Below are 24,945 nucleotides of genomic sequence, written 5' to 3'. Positions count from 1 at the left end.
GTAAAGCTCCTCCACTTTTATTTACTCAACGTTTGCAGCTGTCGTGTGCTTGGTTTTGTGAGCTTCTAGTGCCCTTACAACAGGTGGGTCCAAACCTCTCATAAAATACCTGTGTAAAGATTCAGCTAGTGTAAATATTGAGCAACAGGGGGAACCTCTTCCTCCTTTCTGATAAAGCAGCCTTTCTCCTCCCTGCTTTTTCTTTAAAGCCCCTAAGCAATGCTTAATCACAAGAATTCCTGAATGCCATTGTATTCAGTGACGATTGTTTTTTGCCTATAGTGTGAATAAATACTACATGTGAATGGTCGGATCGAATGTCAGCCAGTCACACCTTTCTACCTGGAAAGGGACTGGCAGCACTACACAGTGCTAACTCAGCCCTGTGGATAAAATCCCAAGAACACAGACAATAAAGAGATCCCTTTGCAAATGCAGGTTACAGAGGCTGTTTCTCTAGAGACACAAATAATGCAAACAGAGTGAAAACATGAAGCTCCAGTAATCCTTAAATTAACTGCATAGATATCTGCCCATATGGACAGAAGAGCAGCCCTTAAAAACTATTTTTTACAAACTGAAGATAATTTCCAAGGGACCATGGAGCACAGTGAGGTACCTGGGGAAAAATGAGGCTTGCTGTGACATGTGAGTGGGTGTGAGAGTGCAAGGACGTGTTGCACTGAAGAAGCTGGGCAGGTTCCTGCAGTCTCTGTCCCTGTCACATGGATCATTACATAAGGCTGGGAGAGCAGCATGTGCCCCACTGGTGAAGGTACCGGTTTGGTACCTGCTCCTTTCCCAGAGCCAGCAAGAGCAGGATATGTCATCACAACTCTGCAAAAGCAAAAACTCCTCTCGCTATTCTCAGCATTAGCATTTCTTCTTGTTCCCTTGCTTTTGGTTGCATTATGAGCTCAAGTCATGCCGAGGGGAGGTTTGTTTGTTTTGTATACGGAGGAGTGGAGGAACAGTGGGAGTCAGGGTGATGCAAGAGGAGGAAGAGGGGTAGCTTCTTAGAATAATATTCTATTCTATCTTTTTGTGGACTAAAAACTCCAGGCATTTGTTAGGGATTAAACAATTGTTTAACCATGTAGCCTGTACACAGTTTTACTCAAATGCTACCTGCTCATAAACTATGAATTGCATATAACTGGTTCAGCCTGACCTGTTCACCACCAAAAAAATGCCCAATATGAAAAGTAAGGAACTCCTATCTATGGCTTTGGAAATATGTAAACCAAAGCAATGTCTTTTATTATCTAAATTGAGACAGATGGAAAAAATAGACATTATTCCAGGGAATTTTGTGAAATACTAGAAATGAAGTTCAGTCCCAGGGTAGAGGCAGTATTAAACAGTCACATACAAAGGAAAATGAATGCATTGAGAGAGGGGTGAGGACAATGGAAGTTGTACTACACCCCAGTGCAAAGACTCAGTAACACAGCACACAGAGAAGTTAACTACATTTTCATGGGAATGCAAAGGCTTAAGAAAGCTAATGCACAGCAAATAGCAGAACTACTAGCTGTAGTTTCTAGTAGATGCATTGGCTATTCAAATGAACAGATAGCTTTCTCAGGCTGCTTTGAATCTATGGGTCAAATTTACCCCTCAGGAAGAGAATATGCTTCTTCACTGGAGTGATTTTGGATATATGCAGGCAACAGCAAGCATTTGGGTTCTATCATTTCGAGCAGTAAGAGTTTGTTGGATACAGCTCAAAATAGTCCAGGAGAATAAATCTACAGGGGTAAAAAATCCTACACCTGACTGTGCACCTTTCACAGCAACACCTGTTCAGTCTGAGTAGTGGCAGTTTACCAAACATTCCTGTGTTTAAATGAACTTTATGATGGGACGGGCCCTGAATGTGGATACAAAGTACAAACACCTGCCCTGCAGGGTGCCGGCTTCAAGCTGTAAAAACCAGGAGTCCTGTTTTCTTTACAGCCACTGAGCCTATCTCCTTCATTAAGGACCATCCCTTTTCTTGATGCAAATTTGCATATAAATGATTAAATTACACAACTTATACTGAGACAAAACATGCATGGCCTGGATTCCAGTACAGCTTAGCTGCTTTGCACCAGCTGAGCATTTGGCCCAGTGTTTTCCCCGGACCCAGATAGAAAATCAAGAGGGGTTTTGCCAGAGAATGGCAGAGGCTGGTAAGGAGGAATCTCCCAAAACATTGAGAGTTACCCATAATATTCTTCAAGCTGCAGTTTTCAGTCTTGGCTGCCCGAAGCCAGGTACTTAAATGACAGGGAACTGAATAGGAGCTGCAGGTGGCAAACACATTTGAAAGCTGGGCTTCTAATTAAGTCTCTAAATATGAATTTCAATGCCTGCATTAGAAATTTAATTTCAGAAAAGAAAATGTTCAGGTGTATCATACTGCATGGCATGAGCTAAATTCTTTATGAACAGCTCTACTAGCAGATGGTTGAAAATCTAATTTCTTATGCTAGGAAAGTTGCCTCTGTACTAGGTATTCCAGTGAATTTCTAAGATCCTAATGATTTTCTGGAAGTGCTTGCGATCAAATTATAGCAGTGTCTCATTTGAGTTCTTGTGAGTGAGAAAACCACTCATCTTTGTTATGTTTCCTTCTTTAGCAGCTGTAGTACTTGCAGGCCTACCACGTAAGTCAATTATAATCTTATAATTACATGTTAGAATCTGAATAGAGTTTGTAATGGCTTCTTTCCTTTCTGTGCTATACTATCAAGAAATCTATTGATGAAAAAGTACTATAATTTTCAGTTATTAAATGAGCATAATTAAGAGAAGGCTAAAGACGAGTTGATAGCAGTTATCTCCACGTGGGGTTGTTAGTTCTTATTTCAAGGTACTGTCTTGCAGCAGTGGAATTTCATGGAGAAGATATGAAAGGGTAGATTTTCTTTGCTGTATAAAAAACTCAGAGATAGTTTTTTCCTGGAATCCTGTATCTCCCTAACAGAAATGCAGCTTGAAGGTTTTTTTTTTTTTCCTTTTTTTTTCTGCAGGCCTGTGTCCTCTCAACCCCTTGCAGAGCAACTGGCATCTGTGTGCAAGGTTGCCTTTGAACTGTCTTAAGTGGAAGTTCTGTAGTGCAGGAAGGGCTCAGGGAGGAAAAAGTATGTAAATTGTTTTGCTGAGTTTTTTAAAAAGAACTCCACATGTGCACAGATTGCTGTACCATGTCCAGACCATGTAAAACTGGAATAAAAGTCCTCTCACATTTGGGCAAGAGTGAAGCACAGCTGTATGGAAAAAAGCATCCCATGTGTTGTGGGATCAGTTCAGTATTTTCACCACCATTGAGTGTGTGATGCTGAAGAAATATGTAAATATAATTATTGAAGGTACTGCAGAGCAGGTTGCTGGGGCCATGTCTTCTGCTTACACAACTGCCTATGACTGATATTATCTGGCTTTATCTTTAAAAATAAAAGGTAGGTAAGTTAAGATGGATTTTAATACTGCAGTATTGAGTGCTGCAGCTTCTAACTCCAAAGAGCTGTAAATCATAGGTGAACATTTTGGCTCCTTTACACAAAATTTTGGGACATGTAGGAACTTAAAGACATAAATCTGTTTGTAAAGGGCACCTAAACTAGCAGGAGGAATTATTTTCAAAGAGCTAAGAAGGATATATCTCCTAGACAACCAGGTGAAATGAACATTCTTGCTCCCTCTTTCTGTCCAGATAAATATTTAGTTTATTTCAAGCATCAGCAGGAGTCATTAGAGAAAATCCATCAAAATACTCTCTGAATTGGTTTCTTAGAGTTCAATCTGTGCTTTGTCTTGGACTGAATAGTTTGATGTCATATCACAGTGGATCCCCTGGCATACCTGGTCCATTTGCTGTATGGGACTGGAAATGCTGAGCTTGTGAATAGTCAGAGTTGCCCTGCAAAAGTATTCCAATGCCTTCAAGTAGCTTCTTCTACCTTCCTGTCTCATGGATTAAGTGCTGAAACACCTTGCTGCAGCTCCTCTGCTCACCCTGATGCTGCTGTGTATCATGGCTGCCTGCTGCTCTTCTTAACTGCTGTGCATCCCCTGGGAACACTGATTTTCTAGCAGGGTCTCTGGCTGCCAATCGTGGGCTGCTGCCTCCAGCTCGTTTCATGGTTTGCCATACTCCTCTTTTTACTCCCATATTGGCATGGTCCAGCCTGCCACAGCCTTGGGACCAGCTGCAAAACTGGAGGCACTTAAGGAATGAAAAGCTGAGAGTGTTGTGGATTTTATCAGATAAATATTCTTTATGTCTGTGGCTCCCTGTCAGCATTAGTTACTGATTTATTTCATTATTATCCAACACATAAGCATGCACTGTCATGCAGCACATAAGATATTTTATCCACAAGGCCTCCAAACAGAGATCTTCAAAGCTGCAAAGGCTTCAGTGTGTGCCTAAATTTATGTTCCAATAAAGCAGAAAAAATGGGCATCTCAAGTACATGTGCAAGTTTCTGCAGGATTTGGGTCCCATATTTAATACTACTCCTGGTATCAGAGGATGATGTTAACAAAGGAGTGAGATTAAACATTTAGGTAGGAAGGATTAGTACATATGCAAAAAAGATGTGGAGGTGATTGATTAGTTCATTTTTAATTATGCTGCAGGTAGGCAGGTGACGAACAGCTCAGTTCTCCCATGTTCATTCAGCAGCAGTAATGGTTAGAAAAAGACTGCTGCATTTGCATGGTTACTGCCATCCACCCTCCTGGCTTCTTTAGCACGGAATCGCTGTTCATCTTGGAGGCATCCTAAAAGCCAGATAGTTGAAGATAATATAGATAGGGGATTTCCTCATTTCATGCACACCCAGTCTCAGAGTAAATAACTGGCTTAGATATTGCCAGCTGTGCAGTCCCAGCATGACAGAAAGCAGCCTGTTTCACCTCAGAGCAAAACTATGAAAAAAATCAAATTTGTACTCTTAAGACTGATCTAGACACCTTTTTGTGAGCATGTTATCCATGGCCAGTTTCACAGAACAGACAAATAATGTTAGAATGTTGTTATCATGTGAGTAAAGGCTTTATATTCAAATTATCCCAGACAGATATGCAAAGTTGAAATATTTTATTAAAAGCTGCCAAAGCCTAATGGCCTATTTTTAGGTAGTTAAGCACAGAGCTTTGAAAAAATTATGCTTTTCATTTGAAATTCCTGAGACAACAGAAACTGGCTAAAAGTGTAGGCCATAATTTATGCATCAAAAGTGCCATGAGCAGCTGATGTGTTTTGCTGTTTTATAGCAATCTGAATTCATACAGATCAGATTTAGACCTTAATTCCAGAAAGTCCTTTTGAGAAATTACATGGTAAACACCCAGAAATTAACAGCATTCCAGAACTATTTGTTGCCATAAACCATCCTTTTGCCCACTTCTCAGTGCATTATGGCTGTTTCCATCTTATTTTCAATCTGTGCTCAGGAGGGTGGGAGGTCGTCTGCTCAAGGTGAGCATGTGATGAGGTCTGTTGTTCCTGGAATTGCTAGTGAGAGGCAATTTCAGGCAGAAACACTGTGAGCAGTTCAGTGAAAGGAGAAGTTTTTCCCATTGGGAGTGTAATTTTTTGTAAGACAATGAATGTTTGTTCAAATTGATGAGAAGCATTCCAGGCTACAATAACCAGTTAAAATAAGCATATTTGGTTATTCATAATCTGACCAATGTCAAAAGTCATTTTTGTCTGGCACAGAATCTCATCAGCAGTGGTTGTGCTCTGGCAGAGGAACCAGTAACCCAAAACAATTAGAAGTTAAGCTGTGGCCAGCTACTTTAGCACCAAAGCCCTAAAGCCACCTTTGCCTGATGATCCTCTGCACTGGTACCCAGGGTCAGCCAGGTGGTTACTAGCTTGCATCTTGTTTATCCCTTCCTCTCTCTGATGGATTTTTTTCCTTTTATTGGCTGCTCAAGTACATACTTGAGAGAATACTTATTTCAGAGATGTTCCGTGTAATATTCTTCTCTGCTTTGAAGGCTAACAAAAGTCTAAGCCTTTATCTACCAATGAGCTCATACTGCATCTGTTCAGACTTTCATAGTGGCTTCATTCTTTCTCACAGCCTACATGTGTGCCTTGAAGTTGTGGACCAGTATATACTTGCTTATGTCAAACCATACAAGAAAGTAAATGATGAACTAACTACCCTGACTTTTTTCCAAAAGTATTAAGTAATAAATAAACTGTCAGGTCATTTAGACAGCTTTGAGCTATGTAAATGTCTTGTTTTTCTTTCTATTGCTCTTAGCATATAAAGATGGGAATTCGAGTGGTATTGAGATCTGACATTCAGGATCACAGCCACAACAAACAGTTCAGTTTCAGACCCAGAAACCTAACCCAAACTGTGTACATGAAGAAGAAAATCAAACACAATGCTAGTGTACACAAGTTAAACTGTATAAAACCGGTTTTCTCTCTTAATTAACCTTCACTTGACATGTTCTTCAGGTATTATTTTCCGAGGTGGATTTTCAGCCTCACTGAACTCCTTAAACCTCTTGCTCCCATTAAATCAATATCAACTATTTTATGATGCAGAGCTGGCTTCTCCAGTTATGATGAAAATATTTGCCAAATTTCTTCTAGTTACTTTATTTTAAATTATTTACCTTGACACATTCTTTTAGATTAAAAACATTTTGTCTGTGATTTCTTCTATTCTTTTTTAAGGGTGGAGTTTCACCTCTGAGTAAAAACATTGGCTCAGTATTTTGCACTTCTCTGAGGGGGTGCAGATATTCACAGAGAAGAGCTTGTGCACATGCAAATATGAAACAGGTTTTGCAGGCAGGATAAGCTACGTTGCACTTACTACAAGAGTGAACTTGAGCAATTGTAGAGGAAGAGATATTTTGTTGGTTTGCATAATGGTATTCTTGTACTAACCTAAGAGTGTCAACACAAAAGTGTCACAGAGCTTAAAAACCCCAAAATATTAAGATTAATGCAGGCTGACTTCTTGTTATACACGTTCAGACAAGATCTGAAGGTATGGAGTTAATGAATACTTTTGCTAAAACAATGCTAAGCCCAAAGAATGAAGAAGATGGGGCATGGATGTGCTTTCAGGGCCCCTAATTACTCTTTATATTATTGTTACTGTAGTAGTGAATAATGATAATATGATAAACATAATAATAATGATGATGATTTAAAAAGTGGTTTCAAGGCCTGTGTATGCACCTGTGTATTTATGAGATGTAAGGCTGAAGATTGCTGATATGATTGGACATCTAGGGAAAAGGGTGGCTAGGTTGTCTTGTGTCCCCAGGAGGGCATTGCTGTTTCCAGGTGTCTAAGGTGGATTTGTGGGTCTGAGTCCTGGGCATGTTTGTAAGTCAGGGTCTCACACCTCAGAGCAAAAAGGAGAGCCAGCCTAAGGCTGTCAGTACACTGGGCCAAACAGTGTCAAGACCCAGAGGAGCTGCCTGACTGTACAGAGAGGATGATATGAGCTAAGTCCTGTGTATATAGCTACCACAAGATTTGTGTGAAACCAGGAGTGTATGTAGGTGAAGTATCAGAAGACCCAGTGTCCTTCAAATGGTCTGTTGGTATAAATCATTTTATTGGGGTACCTTGCTGCAAAGCTTTGGGAGCCTTTGACTGCAGTCTCAGCTGGTGTGACTTGTCTTCTTTTTGATCCATCACATGAGAATTATCTGTAGAAAGGGAGGTGTCCCGGAGCTCAGCCAGCATGTGCTTAGGTAATGATACAACCCAGTTCCAGCATAGCAGTTAGCTGTTGTTTAAATACTGTTGTAATCTTATTGATAAAACTATTTATGGTTGTAACATGCAGACATAGACATGTGGAGACATAGCATGGGAATCTGCCTTAGGAGGAGAAAAGACAACTTCACCAGAAGGCATTTCTTTGGGAAAGGACTCAACATTTTTTCAGCATTTTTTTGTGCTTCGTGTTTAAGCGCAGAATTTTTCCTTCCATGATCTGTCTCTTCCTCCAGTCTATAAGACAAACTGGAAACAAATGCATGTTGGAAACTGCATAAATTGTTCCTAGCAATACAGATGTGTACTGACTATATATATTTCATACAATATCACTTCATATATTGAGTATATACGTATATATATATATATATATATGTATGCTACATGTCTTCACAATTGGTGCCTTCACAGGCTTTGGGTACTTTAACCTTGTATCATCTTCTGGTATTGATAACAACACATGCAGGTACCACTAGGGATTCAGCTGAAGGCATTTTCTGACAGCTGTGTTGGCTGCACAGCCCTCCTCACAAGTCTTGTGTTTTCTTACCTGGTGGGAAGAGAAGCGCAGTGTGTCCTTCTTAAAAGGGTCACCACAATGCTTGTAGAAGGATCTACAAGCAACTGCGACTTAAAATGCAGGAGAAGGGGACACTCTCAAAGCCCTTCTTCATTTGTTTTTGGGCTCTTCTGAGAAAAAGAATGACAGAAATTAGTCACTTGTATTTTCTGCTTGCCTGTGCTGAAGCACAGGGCTTGAGAAGCTCTCTTTGGCTGGAGAAGCTGCTGTGCAAGCTGCTGTTTAATGAGTTGTGGATGGGTCTCCCTGGAACCATAATGCCTCTACCCTTTCCAGGGCAGATCATCTCATACCTCTAACTGCACCTGTGCAAAGGAGGTTCTGACCCCGCTCCCTGGATAGTACCAATGCACTGAGATTTCCTAAGACCAAACTTTGTGAGTCTGACAATAATTCTCTATCTAGTTCAGAAAAATGTTTCTGCATTTGGTTTTAAGACAACAACAGGTCAGGTCAGCAATCTAACCTGTGCTGGGCCCAAATTCAAAGCCCAGTTTTTAAATTAGAGGGACTGCTTACTTTAATTGCTGCCAGACTGCAGCACCTAGACCTTGCTGTGAATAGAGAGGCTGCTTCTGTCAAGATGCTTTCACAAACACCAACGGGCACTATTTGTTTAGAAATACTCAGAATGACACTTTCATAGTTAAACAACAACAACAAAAAAGGCTTTTTATATCACTCTGCATGACTTACAAAGATGCTGCAAAATCATTGTGGTGCCACAGGTATTCTATATGCACAGCAAGGGGAAACACTGACTTTAACTGTGTCAGAAATCAAATTTTTTGTGGGGTTTGTTTGTTTCTTTTGGTTTTTGTTTTTTGTTTGTTTGTTTTGGGGTTTTTTTGGTTGGTTGGGGTTTTTTTGTGGTTTTTTTTTCTTTTCCTGTAAATGCCTAATTAAGGAGAGAACTAGTACAGACTTCTGAGAGTTTTACTAACAGGGCTCTTTTACCCTCTTATTTGCTACTGGAAGTCAAATGTTATAAAACCCTCAGACTTGTTCAGTGTCTGTTAAGGTAAAGATGTGTGCCTGTTACTTGGCAATTTTGTGACCCTGGCATTACAAAGACAGGTAGGAAGGGAAACATTTTTAGAAAGCCGGTGCCAATAAACCACATGTGCACACTGTTTTAGCCATTCAGCAGCACAGTGGCACTCTGCTGGAGCCCGACTTGGCCTACACGGTAGCAAATCTGCAGCCATGTAGTGTAAATTCATGAGATGCTGACTGCTAGATACTGAAGAGCTATGGGTAACATCTTTCTTAAACACTTAGGGCATTGCTTTCTTGTCTTCAGTGAGTCACAGATAAAATTTTTTAGCTTAAACTGCAAAAATCACACTTGAAAAGGCTATTTTCATTTTATTTTATTTTACTATTTTACTGACTTTACCAGGTCAGAATATGCAACAGATGGCAGATTTCTATTAAATATTTATTCTATATTGTTTTTCTTTCCATATTCTTTGCAGCTGTATGCTTTGTTGGGCATCCCCATTATCAAATATTTACAATGTTTTTGCACGTGTCTCCATGTTATATTGCATAGCATGTTATACAGAAAATGCACAAGTTCATAGGAAGGCTGGCATTGCCCCTGTACTTTATGTTAATATTTAGTCTCTCAGACATATCAATTACTGCCTTCACTCTGGGACATAATTTCAGAGAAATCCATAATATTCTGTGTGTAACCTTTGGATCTGGCCATAAATGAATCAATAAGGAAAGATCATTAAGAAAGGGTAACTAGGATTTAATAAAGACTACCTGACCTAACATATTCTTGATGAACCTCTGTACATTTCTTGTAGTGATAGTTGTTACAATACTGCCCGTGGTGTAAAACTACCACAGTGTTAAAATTGATATTCTAGTGGTAGAGCAAGAAAATGTTTTCCTCACACGATAAATTATTTTCAAGACCCTAGCTAAATTTTTCCCCTTAAAATGAGATTAAGAATCTGTAACTTTTAAGATTATTAGTACTCATAATCTGATATTTTATACTGTTAATTGAAATACTTCATAATGTCAACTAATATATTTCACTCTGTCGGTTTTAATTTTAGTATTGTTAAACATTTTAAGAGTAATGTCATTCCAAAAATTATAAGATGTAGTTGTCAACAGTTTAGAAGTTACTGGGAAGAAAAAGGGAAGACAGACATGTAAACACACACATAGAATAGGATCACATACACCTCTCTAAGTGTATTTAGTGGAGTATAGACAACCAGCAAGTTGACTTGTGGAAAAGAAATCATGTAGGTATAAAGTTGCTGGAGATCTGACATAGTTTTTAAAAATTATCTGTATGTTTGTGTCAACCATGAGTTTGGTTTTAGATTGTATTATATATAAAGATGATCCCAATTATTCGATTACAGCAACAATACATCAATATTTACATTAGGCATTTATAATACACTAGGCATTTATGCTACTGCACCTACTCTCTCTGCTTTGAATTTTATTCCCTTATACAGGTTTTAGGGAGCAAGCCAGAGCTGCCTGAATGTGGTGATGATGAGGATGAGCTGGCTGATATCACAAACAGGAGAAGTGCTAAACTATATATGGTAAGTTAGTTATTTATGTACTTACAGTTAGGTATGCTCAACAGTAGTCATGATTTCATTCATTCCTTCCTCATATATGGAGTTCTGGCTTCATTTACAGAATGGCTGTTATTTTAGTTTATTTGCAGCCAATGGACAAGTTTCTCAAAGGATGTCAATCAAGATGGTCCAGGTAATTTGAGGGGAAAAAAAATGGATTACATTTCTGTTTACTCAGGAAACAAGCATGGCCTATGAACCACTCAGTGCAGGTCAAAGAAGAACTAACTGCTCTAAAATCATCCTGTCTTCTTAATTCTAACAGGAAGAGTTTTAATAGTCATATATGGTTTAGTTATTCGTAGCAGAGTTTTAAGAGACAGACAGTTACATTATATTTTATATATCTATAACTTTATTCCTTTCCCCATCATCGCTTACCAAGGAGGATTTGGCTAACAAGGGGCAACACTCTGGCAGCATGGAGTGCTACTGGATCCCCATGTGTGTGACCTTTTTTAGGTGCTGTTTACAATGACTTTGAAGCTGCAGTGAAGTGTGAGAGGGGATCAGTCACTCCCTCTGCAGCTCCTGCACCACACCGACCACAGGATAGAGCCGCCTCTCTACGTGCCTCTTACATGATTTTTCCACTACCTATAGGTGTACCTGGGGTTTACAAGAAGCCTGAATGTGGTGATCATTGTTACAAGGCCGTTTTTTGTCATAGTTGTCTATGTGTTGTGTTTAGTTCACATTAATTATTTCTTTCATACCAAAAATCTGGTGCATATTTCTCTTCCTAACAGCGGTTTAAGGGAACAAAAATGGAAAACAAAAGAAGAAGGCCTGCATAGATGATCAGGACCATTGTAGTAAAACATAACTAGAGAAGGGAAAGTGAATTTTTGAATCCTGAAAACTCTCTGAACTTTCTGTGGATATCTAATAAGTTAGTCTAAGTACATAGGTCCTGCTAACAGAGCTCTGCTAGCTAGATTTAAATGTGTTGCAAGGTAACAGTGAATGTCAAAGGCAGGAGATGGGTCTATGGTGAGCCCTCAGAGTAGGTATAATAGCTGATTTTTATTTGTTGTGTGCAGTGGTAATTTCCTCCTTGTGCTTCCATAATATAAAATGTAAGATATAATGGCATATTTAAAATCAATACTTAATTATGAAAGGAAATAAGGACTACTAGAAAAGTAATTACAATAGCAATAATCTATTTTCTCTACTAACAACTGGTCTTTTCAGCTATACAGGAGTGATTTTTAAAAGGTTTTGAAGGTCTACATGAACTTATGGTGGTGGTAGAGGTTACAAAGCAGATTCTGCAACAGGTCTTACATTAGAGTTTCCAATTAAAGAACAGTAGGTTATAAATGTAGGCATTTCACCTGTTAGTGTCAGTGTAGGACTATTTTATTATAGTTTCAAGTGCTGTTGTTCAGCATGTACATGTACTTTTGGCTTCCGTGTGAGTTGCTTGGCAGCAGGGACTATACCAGTTCAGCCGAGCATGTAGGGGGGGCTGAAGAAAACACAGATTTTTAACTTTGAGCTGTTGAAGTGGAAGTGGAAGACAGATTTATTTTAAGAAGTTGTGAGTCAAGGATCCAACAAACTTCCTAAAATTAACACTATATCTCCCTCTATTGGATGTAAAATGAAATGAAACAAAAAATAATAATCCTTAGCCTACTTTACTTTCCAGCAGTACACAAATTTCATATAGCCATATAGTTATATAGGAATGGCAACTGATTTTTATAGTACTTTTGGGAGCACAAATTAATTTGGCTGTAAAAGCCAGAGTTGATCTAAATCTGAAATTATTGTTTTCTTAGGTGTCAGATGCAAGTGGATCCATGAAAGTGTCCGTGGTAGCAGAGGAAAACCCCTTCTCTATGGCTATGCTTTTGTCTGAGGAGTGCTTCATTTTGGACAATGGTACTGCCAGGAAGATCTTTGTGTGGAAAGGTAAGAGGTCACTTGTATTGCAAATGCAGAAGCTACACAGAGATACCTAAGGAGTTGACACAACACCCTTGGGACACTAGCAAGGATTTAATACTGGCTGGACACAGAGCCCTGCACACAGCTCTTGCCTGGTGCAGTCTGTGAACAAGGGTTGCTCACTTCTATAAGGGCCTCAAGACTGAGTCTTTTCTAAGGATCCTATTTTTGAGACATCTGTAAGCTTGGGAGATTAAACGCTTATGTAAGTGGCAAGTACAAAGCAAATATAAATAATTCTATGACTTCTGTATATTGTCATCAAATCCCTATCTTCTGGGACAAAATCTGGACACTGAACATTCCATTTGGGTAGATCTCTCCACAGAGGTGTGAAATTGAAAGGTGCATGTCCAAGGCATAAACTAAAATCATAAGCTTGCAAATGCTTTGATGTCTCTTTTTTTCTTGTAAATATATCTCTGAGGTATCATCAGTCTGCAATTGCTTTGTCTGAATGTTTCCCTGAAGAAGAATACTACTACTGTGGAATGAGGTCTTGACACCTTATAGCTGAATTGTTGTAGTGCTGCCATTAAAATCCAGTGCTAAGTACCTCCTTTTTTTTTTTTTTTTTTTTTTGGTACGAGGCAGCTTATTAATTATTCTGTGGCATTTGTGTTTTGTTTTACTGCATGCAATACCAAGTAATTAATTTATGCACTTGTCAAGCCTCTCAAGTCAGCCCAGGAAGCATTGTAAGCCTTTTGCTTGAAAACTTTATTTGCAGTTAGGGAACCATCCTTTAAAAGAAAACATTTGGGGAGCATTGTGCTCAGATGGCCTATGGTCTAGCTGACCCCCTGATTCCCTATTGTAACTGTATATGACAGCTCCAGAAGAACCAAGCCAACAGGCTCAGGCATAAAATAAATAAAATATGATTTAGGCTCTTTGGTTGTGGCCCTGTGTGCTCCTGTGTGCATCCTCACTTTGCCACTGCCAGTAAAAATAATATGTGAAAAACCCCCCTTGGACTCACTCTTGCACGGGAGACTGCAGTTGTCATCTCTGCTGGCAATCGTCAGGCCACTAAAGGTGAGAAGTGTGAATTACTTCGGCAATGGTCTCATTCAAAATGGGATACAATGAATGCCTTATCAGAGCACCTGATTAGACCAAGAGGTCTATGGAATGTAGTCACTGCAGCCTGCTGGGACACAGACCTGGTACACAGTGTCATCCCACAGAGACTTCCAGAGATGTCTAACACGGAGCAAGGCTGAACAAGGAGTAGTGGATTGGGAAATGGATAAATTGCAAAACCCAGCCAGACAAAACAGGAGTTTCTTTTACTCTTTTGCACTGCCTGAAGAAGTGGAGGCAGTTCAGCTTTATTGACCATATTGCTGCCCAGCAAAGGAAGAGAAAAAACCCAGGATACCTTGAGCCAAGCAGGTATTATTAACTTATTAACAGGTTTTTATTCTTGTAGAAACACTAAGCAAAACAAAATGCCCCCTTTTTCTCCCTTTTTTTTCCCCTTTTTTTTTCTTTTTTCTTCCTTTAAATTGACTGTTTTCAAAGCTACTGAAGCACTGTTTTGGCCATTCAACCTCATGTGAATCTTCTTGCTCATGCCATGTCCAGCATTTGTGTTTGTTCAAGACTGAGTTAAGAGCAATGTCAAAGAGAACCTGGCTCCAGGACCTCTTGTTTTTGAAGGTTCTGTGAGCTTATTGCCCTTTCCCACGTACTGTTATCCTTCTGTTTTAATCAGGCAAGGATGCTAACCCTCAAGAGAGAAAAGCTGCCATGAAGAATGCTGAACAATTCATACAGCAGATGAATTATCCTGCTAACACACAGGTGCGATCTATTTATGGAGGTGATACCAGGAGAGCATGAGCTCTGTTAAAGACATTTTTTTTAAGTCACCAGAAAAAATATTTTTAAGGGCTTATAAGACATAAGGGCAATATTTCACTAACATATAACCTAGAAAATTTCTGAGTAACTGTGCCAGTTTTGTTTTCCTTCTGTTTGATGTGTCTGCCTTCATTTCAGATTCAAGTCCTTCCTGAAGGAGGCGAAACACCAATTTTCAAACAGTTTTTCAAAGACTGGAAGGATAAAGATCAAAGCGATGGCTTCGGCAAAGTGTATGTCACAGAGAGGGTGGCTAAAATCGAGCAGATTGAATTTGATGCTACCAAGTTACATGAGTCTCCACAAATGGCTGCCCAGCATAACATGGTAGATGACGGTTCAGGGAAAGTAGAGGTAATGTTTGTGTTGTGATAAATTGTATCTTATCTAACTAATGTATTCTGCTACTTGTAATGGGATAAGCTGCTACTCTGTGTTTTAATTTTTATACTGTTGTTTACATTAATGCTACATTAGTGGAAGTGTTACTTGTAGCATCAGAAAAGATACTTAGAAGTAGTCGGTGAATATCAGCTGTATGCTGGGTTGTGTTCTTTTGGTGCCTATGAAAGATGTACCAGTCATCAAGAGAAATCAAACAGCAGAAATATTCCCCATTCTACACAATACCTTGTAAATAGATACTTTAAATATGATCCTTAGTCTAAAGAAGAAACTTCAAGCTCATATCAGCTTGAAATCTGGAATGGGAAGACTTGCTCTTGGAGTCAGAAATCCATTCTATGTCTTTATGTATGTATCCAATCTGGTTTCTAGAGGAATCTTCTTTGTCCCTAGTGTGTCTCTCAAGTAGCCTGGATTTGAAGAGGAAAGATTACTGTACAGTCTTTCTAGATCTCTCCATCTTTTTCCCACTTCAGGACTATCTTTGGACTACACAGGGCTGGCATGGCATTGTATCAACAGGGCCTGTTGAATGAAAATTGCATGTTGGGCTTCTGGAAGAAAAGAAGGGATGAATACCTACAGTCTCATTGGTGTATTTTCTAGTTTCTGACCTCACACTTGGGATGGTCCATAGGCTTGAGCAGCCTATTGTTGACTGGACTGGGCTGTAGTGAATGAAATAGGAAGAAATCTGCCTAACAGTGTGTTATCTTACTGCAGCGTGCCTCTCCAAAATGATACATTAGTTTTATGATGGATCATAATGTTGTGCCATGTCCTATTGTCACCTTAAGGTGTCAAGAAAGTTCAGCATAACATTACGAAGTGATCATGTGGCACTAAAGCATCAAGACAAAGAAAAGCATATTGTAGTCCCTTGTTGATGTTTGTCATTCATTCATTCAGTGGGGGCAGGGTGTATCTACCTCCTTCATGAAGAATCCTCCCTATTTCTATTCAATAACACTTGGGAACAGAAAGGACACTCAAGGGATAAGACAGTAAAGTGCTTTGTGAAGAGTCTCAGGATGAAATTCAGAAATCTCCAATGATTTCCCTGTTTCCCCAGATCTGGCGTGTGGAAAGCAGTGGCCGAGTTCCTGTGGGACCTGAGACATATGGACAGTTCTATGGGGGTGACTGTTACATTATCCTCTACACTTACCCTAGAGGGCAGATCATCTATACATGGTATGCTTGGTTGCCTTTGCACAGGCCTGCAGTGTGTGGATATTATTTTATGTTGGCTTTATGTCCTTTTGAGTAGAACACATGAAAATGTAAGATTGTTCACTGTGAGTTTGTCATACAGCATAAACTCTGGGTTATTCTGAAGCTGAATTTAACCATTGTCTTTCTCCTTGTCTTCCTCAGGCAAGGAGCCCACGCTACAAAAGATGAACTGACTGCCTCTGCATTTCTGACTGTTCAGCTGGATCGGTCATTAGGTGATCAGGCTGTGCAGGTTAGTGTCTTTTGGATAAAATCAAGCAGAGCATGTGATATATGCAAATTTCGATGAGAATTGAAAGGAGGAGCTAGCATTTAAACACTGGAAATGCCAATTGCTCAGGTCTGTATCAAGCCAAGCACCATGGGATCCTGTTAAAGGTGCCAGAGATTGCCCACTTGAATAATCCTTCCTGGATGTAGCTGTCTAAAAGAACACAGATATGCCAGAACCTAAAACTGCCTTTTCTTTCCTTTGATTTCCACTCTTTTAAAATTAGGTTTCAGTCCTGACAAGACCTATAGACCCTATGCATGGCCAGTGGAGACTGAATGATAAGACTGTCCCAGGGCAGCTCACTCCAAAGCAGGATTCTGACAAGTCAATAGCCCTGTGGGAGCTCCCATCTCCTTTTCATTATGGAGGAAGTTGTGATCTTTAGCCCAGACAAGACACCTGACTTTTAGAGGGCCAAAACTGGGAGATATGAAAGCCACATGACAGACAAAAGAAGAAAGCCTGCTGGAATTGTGCAACAGGGTCTGACTTTTCCTTGCCTCAGTGAGGAACATAACTTGGGTTTTCCCATCCCATAGTGCTTGCAGCTCCATGAAAGCAGGATACACATCCTCACTTGCAGAAATGGGGTGTGCAAGGCAAGGCACAGGACACTGGCAAATAAAAGGTGTGTGTAGATAAGGTAGTCCTTAGCTTGACTAGGTGTGCTCTACTGAGAAGTGGTGGGTAGGTGAAGACCTGAGAGGTCTCTTCTCACAGAAAAGCTTGAACTGTAAGATGACAAGGGACAAGCAGAGATTTTCTAGGCAGCAGGAGATAATTCTGTGATTCCCATTTCTTATTTACAAAAGCAAAAGGCTTCCCCCACCCACCAAGGTACAGTTAATTCAGATGGCAGCCCATACTTTTAGCCTCTAATCAGTTATGATTTCTGATTGAAATTATATTAAGGATTAGAACACTTTTAGATAATTACTGTTTGAAATATTCCTAACGTGTGTTCTATATTTGGACAGTGTCCAGCACAATGTGGTCCTGTCTCATACCCAAGGCCAGTGTTAATCTTAAAGTAATAACATTATTACTACTAACAACTGCAATAGTAAAGTGCTTAAAAAGTGTTTTTATCAAAGCTGAAGAAGATCCATTTCACGGCAGTAGATGTGATACCTAAAAGTACTTTTAGCCTGCAATGATCTTAGGAATATATATGTGTACATATCCCTATGTGCATATATATACACATATGTATGTATGTGTGTATGTGTGTATTTTTATGCAAATAAATAGAATATATTACCTGTGCCTAACATCTCTATCAGCATTATTTGAAAGCTTTAAGTGTGCTGTTTTGTGTGGTCACTAGATGGCACAACAGTACAAATGACTATTAAAAAGTTGGGCTTGCAGGAATGTTTCACTGCAATTTGGGGGAATTGGGGTTTTTTGAGTTTATTTGGGTTTTGGGTTTTTGAGGCTTTTTTTGTGGTTTGAGGGTTTTTTTCCCATTTGTAAAATCCTGCTGCAGTTCGTCCCTTACAAGTATATGTATCCTAGGTTATCCTTACCAGAGAACTGTAGCAGTCTCTCTGCCTGTGAAATCAGTAAAAGCACCTGCTCCTGCCCAGCTGCAGCCACCTCTCTGGGCACCCTGGCTCTCAGCTGCCCCAGGCCTCACTGAGGGTTCTCCACATCTCCTAGTCTGCTGGCTACACAGCATGTCTCATTCCCTTTTTTCCTTTTCTTTCTGGGAATGAAAGGCAGGGATTTGCAGCCCTCTACCTTGGCCAGTGGCACTGTTACAAAGGAAGATTAAATGGTTGCATACAAATAACTTTTACCATACATTAACCTAAAAATAGTCATTTTTCATATTCTTCATGGCACAACATCTTTTACATCTGTAATGGAAGTTTATTTTCATCATCCACGTTATCTTCTGGATGAGAAATTTATGCTGCTCTTTTTCATCCTCTTGCAGATAAAATACATACAGAAGTAATGAATAAAATGAACAAACTTTCTCTTCTGCTTAAATACAGGGCACTTAAACTTCCAAGATAGTTTTTCAGGAGAATTAAGTAATTCTATAAAACACTATAAAATGACAGTTCTTTTGAAAATGAGTGACGTTCTTATTACAGTAGATAGCAGCCATTTTAATCAGCTAAATATTTTGTTAGAATTTTGAATCTTGTCTTTGTGTCAGCGTGATTGACAAAAAAAATCTCACAAATGCTCTAACTCTATATGTCTGTAACTATATTTTTAGATCTCCTCAGCTTGCTATTTCTCATTTTTGCTAACATACTTAGCATTGTTGGCTAAGATCCCCTAAGCTATTCAGCAAAGACCAAAAATAACCACTTGTGTCCTTTTATTTCTTTTACTGCATTTCTCTACATACGTACAGATCCGAGTCAGTCAAGGCAAAGAGCCTGCACATTTACTGAGCTTGTTCAAAAACAAACCACTTGTTGTCTACAAGGATGGGACATCCAAGAAGGAAGGTCAGAAACCTGCTCCACCAACACGACTCTTCCAAATCCGCAGGAACCTAGCAGCCATTACTAGGATTGCAGAGGTAAAGTCACCTGCTAAGTAAACCAGCCATTCCTAGTGGGAAATGATACAGCTGCCATGAGCTCCTCTAACTAATCTTGTTGGGGAGTCACATCTGTTCGGAACACAGAACTCCAAATCCAATCCACTGCTCTAGTTGACAAACCCACCCAATAAACCAAAGAGAATATGCTGTAGCTGGCTGGAACCAGTCTACATCGTTCAGAGGAACTGTAAGAATACACACAGTGAACAGTCAGTTGACAAAGAATAGACAAGAAGTCAGCAACCCCTATGAGATGGTCTTTCCTACTGCAAACAGTCCCAAGTTTTGCCCTGCAAGTCAGTTCCCTGACTTAAGTTCTTCTCTAATTTGTATCAGTATAAAACTAGGGAAGAACTGAAGACCAAAAGCATAGCAGATTAACACATGTCTACACATTTTATATAAACATGCAAAATAGTAATTACATTATTTGAAAATTTGAAGAATAAAACAATCTCTTTTTTAATCTAGGTTGATGTTGACGCAATGTCACTAAACTCTAATGATGTCTTTGTTCTGAAACTGCCAAACAACTCTGGCTACACCTGGGTAGGAAAAGGAGCAAGCAAAGAAGAGGAACAAGGAGCTCAATACATTGCCAATGTTCTCAAATGCCAAACTGCTAAGATTAATGAAGGCCAGGAACCAGGTTCGTATGAGGCCACGTGGCTGCTAATAGACAGCTGAGAATACAGAGCACTGCAGGGAGACAGTAGGTTTAGATTAGATGTTAGGAAAAAATTCTTTACAGTCAGGGTAGTGAGACACTGGAACAGATTGCCCAGAGAAGTGGTAGATGCCTCATCCTGGAAGTGTTTAATGCTGGGTTGGATGGAGCTCTGAGCAGCCTGGTGTACTGAAAGGTGTCCCTGCCCATGGCAGGGGCATTGGAACTAGATGATCTTTAAAGTCCCTTCCAACCCAGGCCATTCTAAAATCTATGATCTTTCTAGTGATGCCTTTTCCTGGTCTTAAAATCAAGAGTCAAACACGGTTAGAAGGGGAAAAGGGATTTTACTTTGGTATTTATTTTAAGGATCCTTAAGTGCACACTTCCTGGTCATATGCATTGAGATGCACCCCGCCGAGTATATCCCCAAAAGATCAGGTATAACATTATAGGTTTTACTAATTAGCATATCTATCAAAGATTCCCCAATGAGAGGCTCAAGTGAGCCCCCCCTCCCCAAGGAACCTTCCCCTGGATGGTTCTATCTTGGTTTACAGAATATGTTCTGGAGAGGACCTTTGGGTCTGGGGCACACTGATCCCTAGCTACGGAGCTTCTAAAATGTTTAATCTCTTAGCTTGACAAACAAGTCCAAGAATGTAGGCAAAAAGCACTAAGAATACAGAAGTTATAAAAAGGTATAACAGGGGTATAAAAGAAAAGGGCAAAAAATCTTCATGGCATCACTAGGTATGCGACTGATATCGGTATTTTGACAAACTGCAGGAAGTACTGTAAGAAAATGCATTCATCTTTGAGATTGTTTGGGAATTTCTGGAACACTATCTAACAAGCTAAAACATCAAATGTTAAATCAGCTGGTGAATAAATTATATATTCTGTATTTTAGAGGAATTCTGGAAAGCACTTGGAGGTAAAAAAAAATACCAGACTTCAGCACAACTCTTGACAAAGGCTGAAGATCATCCCCCTCGCTTGTATGGTTGTTCTAATAAGACTGGCAGATTTATTGTGAGTATATGATGGGTACTTTCCTCTCTGTTTAATTATATAGTTTCTGGTGTATTTTGCCTTGGAAATAAGTGGTCATTAAATGAATTTGGGGAACTGGCTTAGTTAGCCAGGCTTGGCAAGAGCTAGAGAGTGGACATTTGGTGCTTTAAACTGTCAAAATGCAATGAATGAACAGAATAATTAATACAGCAGAAGTTTGCATGCAGAGCCTGCTCCAGCCTGGAAATAGAGGCTTGCAGATGCAAAAAGATAAGGTATTTTCCCAGTCAAAAGCAATTTAATTCTTGCAGAGCATCACCAGATTGCTATCAATTTGCTGAGGAAGTGCAGCTCAGTGCCTTGCTCCTTATGCATTTGACAGTGGTGGCAAGGAAAATAAATGCTGCTTGCCAAAAATCTCTAGCAGTCTGAAATTTTCCATAGAGATTTAAGATGTGTAATTATGCCTTTAAGGTATTGGCCTGTGCTCAAGGAGTTAGGAAGACCTACTTCCGTGGCAGAAACACCCAGAGCTATGCACTGGATATTAAGTCTGTGATTCAGGCTTAATTACTTACTGTATTCTGGGAGGGCAATGCTGTGTCACCATTTGGCAAGGACACGCTCAGTTTTAGGTAGGGGACATAGCTGGAAGTCTCCTTAAGGCACAGCCCAGTCATTTGGAGAGGGATAAAACAAATAGGATCCTTTAATAAGGACTTTAAAATCTTAGGAGAATAGCAAAGTGTATTCTAACAAGCTTCTAAAATACTCCTGGGAAATACAGTAATAGGAACCAACCTCTCTGTAGTAGTCTGCTGGGAGCTATGGACGTACTTTTTATTTTAAATTCCCTCCAAATTCTGTGAAATCCCCTCTTTCCTGTAGCATTTCTCTAGTAATTGAATCACCACCGTGAGAGGTCCCAGAAGAGGCAGGTCAGACCACTCTGACTTTCTGGCCACCATAACACAGGGTGGGGAAAAGGAATGTCTTTTTCACCATCTGCTTATCGTCCCTTTAGCACTCCCACATGACCACACATAGCCAAACCCTTGACAATCCTTTAAGAGCTGGAATCATTAGCTACATTATTATCTCTCCTTCTCATACCGAATAATAATAAACTGCCTTTTTATCTGCATGTACATCCTTGGAAGAAGCAAGCAGTCTGCCTTTTCTTTGGGGACTAATCCTCAATGGCTTAGTCAACTGTAATGTCCCATTGTCAAGTGGCCAGGAAGCTTGGTTGGATGTGAGTTTCATCACTGAGCTCACCCACTGCAAATTCAAAGCAGTTTCTTTTCCTAATTAATGAATGTAAACTGCATGAATGTATCAGCTGATATCAGCTTGGTTGGTTCAAGGTGCTCTATGGAAATGTTCCCGTCTCCTTCTTCTGGCAGACCTCAGTCCCAATTAACAGTAGTCAACAATTACAGTGTAAGTCTTTGCCTCTCCTTAGGATATCTTACCAATTCTGAGAAACGGAGAGCTGATTTTATAGGACATGACATTATGTGATTTGTTTTCTTTCAGAGAAGCCTTAATGCATTCATCAAATCAGTTTAGGGCTTGATCCTGTAGGAGTGAAAAGAAGGGTTCATCAGCCTCTGCACATTATAAAAATATCTTAGGTCTTTGCAAAATTGTATATCTTGATAAATCATTGAAAACAACAAAAAAAGCCCCTCTAAACATATTATCCTTTCTAGATTGAAGAGGTCCCAGGAGAATTCACTCAGGACGATTTGGCTGAAGATGATGTCATGTTGCTGGATGCTTGGGAGCAGGTGAGCTGTGTACTTGAGCACTGCTTTTTGTGATAACAAGGACAGTTTATTCTTAATCACTTAGCTCATAAGATGGGAGGAACAATCATCTTGACAGAATGGAAACAGTTTTATTTTCTTTAAATTATACCAAAAGGAGCTATACATTTTGAGCTATATGACATGCTAGTGTGCACACATGAGATTGAATTTCCAAGCATAATGTGAGGCCATGGCAGGCACTTCTTATTTAAACCAATGGAGGCTGCACAAGTATATAAGACCCAGCAGTGTTTTGCGTTCTTAATAGCTTTCTTGACTTTATCACAAAAATGTATTGTTTTTTTAAAAAGTTATTGCATTAAAGGTATTTAGAATCCACTAAATCCATGTAGCAGGAGCACCTACAAAAAGTCCTAGTAGAGAAAGGGGAAACCTACTAGACCCTTACAAAAATTACTCCATACTAGAAACTGAATGGAGGGTGACAGAAATAATCTCTATCGTTTCCCAGTTCACTGAAAACTGAAAATGTGGAGAGCTTTTTGAATGACAGGCAAACTCACTGCAGATTTAGGGAATGCATCTGTTTTCACAGTACATTGTCTCTGCCCCTCCTCTCCTCTTGGAGGGAAAGGGGAGAAGGCCCATGCCCTATTTGTCTTCTTCAGCCTAACCCTTAACGAACAAAAGGCTGAGGTTTTTGGAAATAAGGAGGAATGTCCATGGTCCATGTGGAAAGGAGTGATGGGAGATGGTGGGGGAAGAGCTGGATGGATAGCTGGGACATACTGACTCAAGAAGTCTTGGGACATGTAGCTGGTTTCCAAGAGAATCCCTCAGAGAAAAAAAAAAAGGGGATGTGGGGGATTGCAGATCAAGGCTCTGGGTGTTGGATTTTTCAGTGGGCTATCTAGCAGTCACCCAGGGTAGCACAGATCACAAAGCAAAAATGTTGATGTGCACACAAAGCTCAAACCAGAGACAGTACTACTATCGGCACGTAAAGAGCAATTTCCTTGGCAAAGTATAAAAGATATCTATGGAAAAGGTAACTGGAGTTCCTTTCATCAGAATGAATAAAGGTCTGGTCTTCCAGTGTCATAGAGGGCATAACTACACTTTCTCACAAGGGAGAAAAAAAACATCAGTTGTGGTTTGTGAGAGCTCTGTATCTCTTCAGTCTTTTCATAGTGTATATTCTTTCTTCTAGTGGAATCAACTATTTCGTGCTTTACCAGCTGTACACAATATCTTTATAACACCAGGGACGTTATATCTTTCGTCTGTTTGCAGGTTTTCATCTGGATTGGGAAGGATGCTAATGAAACTGAGCGTCAGGAATCCTTTAAATCAGGTAAATCAAATCAATTTGGCAGATTTCTGAGTGAAGTAGCATCAATATTACTTAACAAAGAGGAAAATATGATGTAGAAGAAATCTAGTTATGTTTACTGTGTCTAAAAGTGTTACTGAGCTTACTAGGATTTAATACAGGAGATGATTATTTTCACCTTTAAATTCACTTTAAAACCCTGTAAGTTTATGAAGGATAAAATGAATCAAGATAGCATTATTGGGCTGCAGAGATTTTTAAATAATATGTAGGAAAGCCTGATGAAAAGTAACTGCACTGAAAAGAGAAGGAATTTAAAAGGAGGTCCCTACTAACCTCCACCCTCAATAATGTATACTGAGAAAGGATTGCCAGCAAGTCCTTTTAGTGCCACCCTTCACTAAGTTAAATTTGCAGGAGGAAATTCCAATTACAAAACAAATACAAAACAAATCAAGACAACTTAAGTGGCATGTGCCTCCTTGAAAAACCATGTGTCATCCTTGGTGTGACTTCACATAGCTGAGCTATTCTGACGAAGTTTGTGCTGAAAACCCTTGCATGTATTTCCCTGGAGCAGCGAGGGTTACCTGGCTGTGTTTCTGTATTGATGTCATGTTGGGATGTCAAGGGAAACTACACTGGCTTTTACATGGATGAAATGGGAACGAAGCTCGTGCATCCTCACAGCACCAGCAAATGCTTTCTCCTGTTTAAGAGGCAAAACCCACCTGTATGGCAACGAACTGATCAGAAGAGCAATCCCTCTGTTTTAACTTCATGGAAAATTCCTTCACTGCCAGCTGGGAAAAATCAGCAATTACCTGATCATCTCATTGCCTTTGAAATAATTAAATGAATACTGTATT

The 24,945-nt window shown here is 39.7% G+C and overlaps 1 protein-coding gene across 2 annotated transcripts in view; it reads left to right on the top strand.

Annotated features, from left to right (window-relative positions):
- SCIN (scinderin) overlaps positions 1-24,945 on the top strand; it is a 73,272-nt gene that overhangs the window by 46,541 nt on the left and 1,786 nt on the right. For both annotated transcript variants that reach the window (XM_042043372.1, XM_042043373.1), the window contains exons 5-15: positions 10,841-10,933; positions 12,763-12,895; positions 14,652-14,740; positions 14,939-15,154; positions 16,278-16,399; positions 16,583-16,673; positions 19,090-19,260; positions 19,756-19,933; positions 20,865-20,986; positions 22,684-22,761; positions 24,037-24,097. In XM_042043372.1, the coding sequence (XP_041899306.1) occupies positions 10,841-10,933; positions 12,763-12,895; positions 14,652-14,740; positions 14,939-15,154; positions 16,278-16,399; positions 16,583-16,673; positions 19,090-19,260; positions 19,756-19,933; positions 20,865-20,986; positions 22,684-22,761; positions 24,037-24,097 (1,354 nt within the window). The remainder of the gene's footprint in view (positions 1-10,840; positions 10,934-12,762; positions 12,896-14,651; positions 14,741-14,938; positions 15,155-16,277; positions 16,400-16,582; positions 16,674-19,089; positions 19,261-19,755; positions 19,934-20,864; positions 20,987-22,683; positions 22,762-24,036; positions 24,098-24,945) is intronic.

The sequence above is a fragment of the Corvus kubaryi genome, unplaced genomic scaffold, assembly GCF_017639235.1.
Source record: "Corvus kubaryi isolate FWS band 111438036 unplaced genomic scaffold, C.kubaryi_AGA036_p1.0 37398, whole genome shotgun sequence".
NCBI classification, from domain to species: Eukaryota; Metazoa; Chordata; class Aves; order Passeriformes; family Corvidae; genus Corvus; species Corvus kubaryi.
Note: the sequence above shows the minus strand (reverse complement) of the source record. Positions and strands in the feature narration are given on the sequence as shown.